This window comes from Arachis stenosperma, chromosome 3 (assembly GCF_014773155.1).
Source record: "Arachis stenosperma cultivar V10309 chromosome 3, arast.V10309.gnm1.PFL2, whole genome shotgun sequence".
Taxonomy (NCBI): Eukaryota; Viridiplantae; Streptophyta; class Magnoliopsida; order Fabales; family Fabaceae; genus Arachis; species Arachis stenosperma.
The window spans coordinates 111780864-111788753 of record NC_080379.1 but is presented as its reverse complement, the minus strand read 5'-3'; the positions used below and the strand labels follow the sequence as shown (position 1 = coordinate 111788753).

Sequence of the window (7890 nt, the reverse complement as noted above, 5' to 3'; positions counted from 1 at the left end):
TACTATTATATATTGTTGGAAAGCTATGGATGTCTACTTTCCAACGCTTTTGAAAGAGCATCATTTGGTGCTCTACAACGCGAGTTACGCTTCTTGGAAGGTGGAGAGGTCAGCTGGCCTTACTACAGGTTGATACCATGTTCATCGTTGCACTTTCGGGGCAGGTTTTCTCCCTCAAATTTAGTGTCCACCATGTAGTGCCATATATACTTGGAAATCTCTGGAGTCCTACTTTCCAATGCCTTTGGAATCACCACATTTGGAGTTTTCGTGGCTCAAGTTATTCTTGTTTGAAGAAGGCATGGTCAGGCTGCCAGGTGAGATTTTTACCTACGTTAACTTCCACGTTAACGTAGTTAACATGGCCATTAACGTGGGTCTTTTTGCTTCGCAAACGTTCCACTAACGTTGGCATCTCTCTTTCCTTCCACGTTAACTTCCACGTTAATGTAGTTAACGTGGCTATTAACGTGGCTCTTTTTGCTTCGCAAACGTTAGTGGCACTCACTTTTTCCACTAACGTTGGCTTCTCCCTTTCCTTCCACGTTAACTTCCACGTTAATGTAGTTAACGTGGCCATTAACATGGGTCTTTTTGCTTCGCAAACGTTAGTGGCACTCACTTTTTCCACTAACGTTGGCTTTTCCCTTTCCTTCCACGTTAGTTCCCACGTTAATGTAACTAATGTGGGTCTTCTTACACCTTCGGTAGCGTTATTGGCACTCACTTTTGCCACTAACACTGCTCCTTCTTCAAAGTTGATGCCATTAACGTTCCCACTAATGTTCCAACTTTCCTTCCTTCCACGTTGGTGCCCACGTTAGTGGCACTAACGTAGCCACTAACGTGGCTCTTCTCTACTTCTTTTGGCCTGAAATCAAACAAACAAAGTGCATCAAGGTAACATACAAGATGATCTTTATATACTAAGTGTGCTAATAATACTCAAAATCAAAACTTCACTTAGTGTGATCTATTTTATCATATTTACCCTGTATATTAGCTAAAATTCACCTATGCTTGAGATTTTGTTTCATGCAGAGATTTTTCATACTATTACTCATATATTGACAATATTTGTATGAAAACTAAACAGAAATCTACTGAAATGACTACTAAAAGTAGGCAATGATGCACGCGCATCAGAAATGCCCACCAGATATGTTTAATGAGTTGGTGCAACTCCACATTTTCTATGAAGGATTAACTTATGAATCGAAGAAGGCTGTGGACCACTCTTCAGGGGGTTCACTCAACAAGAAGAAGACCATTGAGGAAGTCATAGATGTCATTGAAACTCTAGTTGAGAATGACTACTTCTATGCTTCAAAAAGAAGCCAAAAGAAGGGAGTGCTGGAACTCAATTCTATGGATGCCCTATTGGCACAAAATAAGGCAATTGTAGCATAATTGACAGCCTTAACCAAGAAAATAGAAAACAATCAAGTTGCAGTTGTCCAAGCTCAAGCACCACTCGAAGAAGAAAATGAACCAGAAGTTGAATGTGAGCAAGCAAACTATGTGCATAACCCCTCTCGACCACCATATGACCCTAACTCTAAGATATATAATCCAGGATGAAAGAACCACCCAAATTTTGGGTGGGGAAAGCAACAAAATCACTACCAAGAGCACAACAAACCATACCAAGCCAATCAATACCAGAATTACAACTCCAACCATCAGTCAAATAACAATAAACCTTACCACAATCCACCTCACACATCATATCCTTCCAACCAGCAAACACACTACCATCAAGACACATTAACCCCAACCTCACAACCGTGTGAAATCAAGGGTAACTTTGAGAGAGTAGAGGCTGCAATAGCACAGCTATCATCACAGCTCACATGAGCCATTTCCACCCTCTTGGAAAGGCAAGCTCAAGCTGAAAAGAAGATCGATGCCAACCAAGAAGAATACAGATCGAATTTGAAGAACCAAGGTGTAGTAATCTCAAAGCTGGAAGCACAATTGGGGTTCTTATCCAAGCAAATTCCAATGCCTACACACACATTTCCAAGTGACACCATGGCCAACCTAAGAGAGGAATGCAAGGCCATCACACTTAGAAGTGTAAAAGTGATAGAAGAAGCCACCTAAAACCAGGAAAACCACGAAGAAGAAGCTACAGAAAAGCCTGAAAATAGGAAGAAAGAAGAGGCCCCTAGCCCATCTTCACCAAAGCCAATCTTGAAGCCTTATGTACCAAAGGCACCATACCCACAAAGGCTAAGGAAGGATGAGAAGGACAGCCAGTTCTCCAGATTTTTGGAAATCTTCAAAAAGCTCCAAATCAACATACCATTTGCTGAAGCATTGGAGCAAATGCCCCTCTACGCAAAGTTCCTGAAGGTGCTCATGATAAGAAAAAGAAACTGGGGTGAAAAGGAGACTATAGTCCTAACTGAGGAATGTAGTGCCACCATACAAAAGAAACTCCTCCAGAAAATGAAAGACCCAGGGAGTTTCCAAATCCCCTGCATCATAGGGGATATTACTATTGAAAAGGCTTTGTGTGACTTGGGAGCTAGCATCAATCTCATGTCCTTGAACATGATGAGAAGGATGAGAATTGAGGAAGCCAAACCAACAAGAATGGCACTCTAACTAGCTGACAGAACATTCAAGTTTCCACATGGAGTGGTGGAAGATATATTGGTGAAGGTGGGAGAATTCATCTTCCCAGCTAACTTTGTTGTGCTGGATATGGAAGAAGAGGCAAACACTTCAATTATCCTAGGAAGGCAATTCCTAGCTACTGCTGGAGCCATCATTGATGTGCAAAAAGGAAAACTAGTCTTGAGATTACATGAGGAAAAGATGGTCTTCAATGTCTTCAAGGCAATGAGTTATCCCAAGGAAGCAATAGGAGAATGCATGATGGTGGACACCATAGAACAAATAGTCCAAGGAGTATTGGAAGAAGAGCAATATGAAGGAAGTATAGAATTGGAGCAACAAGCACCACGTGAAGAACCACCACAAGGAACCATGGAAAGTTCAATCATGACAAACCACAAAGACAACAATGAAGAAGAGGCACCGAAACTAGAGCTAAAAACCCTACCTCCAAGCTTGAAATATGCCTATCTAGGTGACAACAGCACCTACCCAGTGATCATCAACTCAAGCTTGAGCAAGGAGTAAGAAGAGGAGCTCATCCAAGTGCTAAAACAACACAAGGATGCTATAGGCTGGACACTCACAGACCTAAAAGGGATCAGTCCTTCAAAGTGTATGCACAAGATCCTACTTGAGGAGGGTGCCAAGCCCTCAAGGCAACAACAAAGAAGGTTGAATCCAACCATGAATGAGGTAGTCCAGAAGGAAGTGTTGAAGTTGTGGCAAGCTGGGGTGATCTACCCCATCTCAGGCAACCCTTGGGTGAGCTCGGTACAAGTAGTTCCAAAGAAAGGAGGAATCACTGTTGTACCAAATAAGAAGAATGAGCTGATACCAACAAGAACAGTGACCGGTTGGCACATGTGCATCGACTACAGGAAGCTCAATGAAGCCACCAGGAAGGACCACTTCCCCCTACCATTCATGGACCAAATACTCGAGAGACTGGCTGGACATGAATACTACTGCTTTCTTGACGGTTATTCGGGTTACAACCAAATAGTTGTAGACCCAAAGGACCAGGAGAAAACTTCATTTACTTGTCCATATGGTGTTTTTTCTTACAGGAGGATTCCCTTTGGACTGTGCAATGCACCTGCAACATTCCAAAGGTGCATGCTCTCCATATTTTCGGACATGATTGAGAGGTTCATCGAGGTGTTTATGGATGACTTCTCTGTATTTGGTAACATATTCTGATTGCCTGCATCACTTAGCCCTGGTGCAAAAGAGATGCCAAGAGACCAACCTTGTTTTAAACTGGGAAAAATGCCATTTCATGGTTACAGAAAGAGTGGTCCTTGGTCATAAAATCTTAAAGAAGGGCATAAAAGTAGACAGGGCAAAGGTAGAGGTGATTGAAAAGTTACCTCCACCTTGCAATGTCAAAGCAATCAGAAGCTTTTTGGGACACGCTAGTTTTTATAGGAGGTTTATTAGAGACTTCTCTAAGGTTGCCAAGCCATTGAGAAACCTACTTATCTCTAATGTGCCTTTTGTTTTTTATATGAATGCATGTTAGCCTTTGAGGAGCTTAAGAACAAACTTTCCTCTGCACCTATCATAGCACCACCATGTTGGGATCTACCCTTTGAGTTGATGTGTGATGTATCAGATTTTGCTGTGGGTACTGTTTTAGGATAGAGGAAGGATAAATTGGTGTATGTCATTTATTATGCTAGCAAGGTCCTTAATGAAAATCAAAGGAACTACACCACTACAGAGAAGGAATTACTTGCCATTGTCTTTGCTTTTGATAAATTTAGATAATATCTCATTGGTTCTAAAGTAATTGTATTCACTGATCATGCAGCACTCAAATACTTGCTTACAAAACAAGAATCCAAGCCAAGGCTAATAAGATGGATCCTGCTACTCCAAGAATTTGACATCGAAATTAAAGATAGGAGTGGAACAGAGAACAAAGTTGCTGACCACCTCTCAAGGATCCTATAAGAGGAAGAAGGAGCACACCATCTTGTAGTGAATGAAAGCTTCCGGGATGAGCAATTGATGATGATACAAGAGACCCATTGGTTTGCTGACATAGCCAATTTCAAGGCCATTGGGGAACTACCAACCAACATCAACAAACATATGAAGAGAAAGCTCATCAAAGATGCCAAAAACTATATTTGGAATGATCCATACTTGTTCAAAAAGTGTGCTGATGGGATCTTGAGGAGGTGTATATCCCATGGAGAAGGACAAGAGGTGCTTTGGCAATGTCATGGATCTGCATATGGAGGCCACTTTAGTGGAGAAAGAACAGCAGCCAATGTGCTCCAATGTGGATTCTACTGGCCAAGCATTTTCAAGGATGCAAAGGACTTGGTGTCAATGTGTGATGAATGCTAGAAGGCAGGCAATTTACCCAAGAATAATGAGATGCCACAGAGATTTATAATGGAGCTAGAACTATTCGATGTATGGGGGATTGAGTTTTTGGGGCCTTTCCCATCCTCCTACTCAAATAGTTATATACTTGTGGCTGTAGATTATGTGTCAAAGTGGGTGGAGGCTATTGCCACCACCACAAATGATAACAAGGTTGTAATGAGCTTCTTAAGAAAGAACATTTTCAGTAGGTTCGGAGTTCCCAGAGCACTCATTAGTGATGGAGGGACACATTTCTGCAATAAACAACTAGAAGCACTCCTTCTCAGATATGGAGTCAAACACAAGGTGGCAACCCCTAATCATTCGTAGACCAACGGGCAAGCAGAGATTTCCAACAGGGAGCTAAAAAGGATTCTCGAAAAAACTATTGGAAGCTCAAGGAAGGACTAGTCTAAGAAGCTAGACGATGCTTTATGGGCCTACATGACAGACTTCAAGACCCCCATTGGGATGTCACCACACCAACTAGTATTTGGCAAGGCTTGCCACTTGCCAGTTGAACTGGAGCATAGAGCCTTTTGGGCTCTAAAATTACTGAATTTTGATGAGCAAGCTGCTGCAGAAAAGAGGCTGAGGCAACTCAATGAGCTAGAAGAATTTAGGAACCAAGCATATGAAAATGCAAAGATCTACAAAGAGAACACAAAAAGATGGCATGATCAAAAGATAGCAAAGAGGGAGTTCACTGAAGGACAAAAGGTGTTATTGTACAATTCTAGACTTAGATTCTTCCTCGAGAAGCTTATGTCTAGATGGTCTGGACCCTTCACCATCATCAAAGTGTACCCCAATGGTCAAGTGGAGCTCATGGAGGATAAAACACAGAGAACCTTCACTTCAAATGGCCATAGACTCGAGCATTACCTAGGGGACTCACTGGATGAAAGAAGATTGAGCTACCACCTTAACTGAAAAGGAAGAACGTCAAGCTAGTGACGATAAAGAAGCGCTGGTTGGGAGGCAACCCAACACTTTATATCCTTTTGACTCGTTGCTTTATTAGAAGTAGATTGTAAATATTAGCTTAGGAAGTTAATTTCAGTTTTGATAGTTAAGATAGCTTTGTGAGTAAATTGTGTGCTATTTTCTGAAGTGCAACTGGATGAAAGCATTTACTAATGATGATGAGTGATTGGGCTAAAAAAAAACTAGCTAAAAAGCTAAGTTTGGTGTGGCCACTCACCAACTTGATCTAGGCTTACAAGCATTTAGATAAATTAAATTTTTAAGGAGTAAGCCCAGAGATTAAGTTTGGTGTGGCTATTACCATACGAGAATTAATCAGCAAGCCCAATACCACTCAATTTGGAAGTATTTAATACATTGGTAGAGGCTTGAATGAGAATTTTAATGTGCTAAGGGGAGATTAGACGCAAAGAATGTGAAAGGATTGGAATTATTTCTTCCCCATGAACACATTAAAAATCCAATGATGAACCCAATTTATTGATATGCAAATGAATTAAGTTTGGTGTCCCAAGGGACACCCATCAGTTGCAACTCCATTCACTAGCATTGAAAAAGAATGTGGAGGATCATTTTGTCATTACTAATGGGGTTTTCGTTTCTTTTTTTTTTCAGGAGATTGAATGGGGCCCACTTGATAGATAACAAGGAGGTCAAAGTGTACTTACACTTTGGAACTCAACATATTTAGAGAGCACAGTGGGATAAGGGTTGGTGCCTCTCCCCATGCTAGGCGCCACTCCCCAAGTGGAAAACATTGAATTCCCTTCTTTTCCCACCATCAAACCACACCCTTCACTCCTATAAATCCCCTCCCTATTCCCTCCTATTCCCTCCACATAACAAACTTACAGAGACCTTTCCTTCTTCTCTCGTTCTTCTTTTTCTTTATCTTTCTACTTGATTGGGACAATCAAGTGCTAAGTTTGGTGTTGGGGCAAAACTTTGTTTTGCTTGTGTTTCTTTGCAACACTCCATTAATATCTCAGAACCCTCAAACACACACACTCTCTCTCCACCCAATGGCACCACCAAGATCATCAACCTCAAAGAAAAGAAAGACCAAAGAACCAACTTCAAGTTCCTCAAGCTCAAACTTCAATGAGTACAAATTTTTTTCAGCATTCAACCAAAACCAATTCTATGGTTGGGTGAGTGAGTGGGAGATCATCCCAGAGGCCGGCTTTCAACTAGGAAGGAATGAACACCTTGAGATCAACATTGAGGTCAACAACAGGGGCTGGGCACTCTTCTATAACCCTCCAAAGAAAGTGGTGGAAGGAGTGGTAAGGGAGTTTTATGCCAATGCCGTGCCACAGCCAGGGCAAACTTATGGGTATATTAGCTATGTGAGGGGGAAAACCATTGACTATAGTCCCTCTAACATAGAAAGGGTGCTGATGGTGAAAAGGGTCAACTCCACTCAAAGTTATGAGGAGAGGATAAAGCAACCAGACCCAGGATTTGATGAAATCCTGAATGAAATTTGTGTACTAAATGTGCAGTGGATCAATGACAAAGATGGAAAACCCAACCAGCTGAGGAGAAGGGACTTATGCCCCAAGCTAGGGGTGGTTAGACTTTATGAGAAGATCTTTGATCCCTACATCAAACACATCTGAGGTGACCAAGGAGAGGGCTGTACTTATATACAGTATAATGAAGGGAGAGGACATGAATGTTGGGGAGTTGATTGCCAACAACATAAACAAGATACTAAAAAGCACTAACGAGAGCACAAGATTGGCATTCACCAGCATCATACAAGAGCTATGTGATGACGCTGGAGTTGAGAAGGTGATTGACGAGGTGTTGGTGAAGCAAGATAAGCCTATAACTGCCAAGAAGATGGCCAAGGTGTTGGTCGTCAATCCACTTCAAAGGGCTAGAGAGCAT

At 41.7% G+C, this 7890-nt stretch overlaps 1 protein-coding gene across 1 annotated transcript; it reads left to right on the top strand.

Annotated features, from left to right (window-relative positions):
• The first annotated feature begins 5451 nt into the window (after positions 1-5451).
• LOC130966594 (uncharacterized) lies at positions 5452-5940 on the top strand. Its single transcript, XM_057891406.1, has one exon. The coding sequence runs from the start codon at positions 5452-5454 to the stop codon at positions 5938-5940; it is 489 nt and encodes a 162-aa protein (XP_057747389.1).
• The last annotated feature ends 1950 nt before the right edge of the window (positions 5941-7890 follow it).

What these genes read in the sequence shown, in the direction of transcription:
- LOC130966594 (XM_057891406.1), top strand. Translation starts at nt 5,452, where the DNA reads ATGACAGACTTCAAGACCCCCATTGGGATGTCACCACACCAACTAGTA.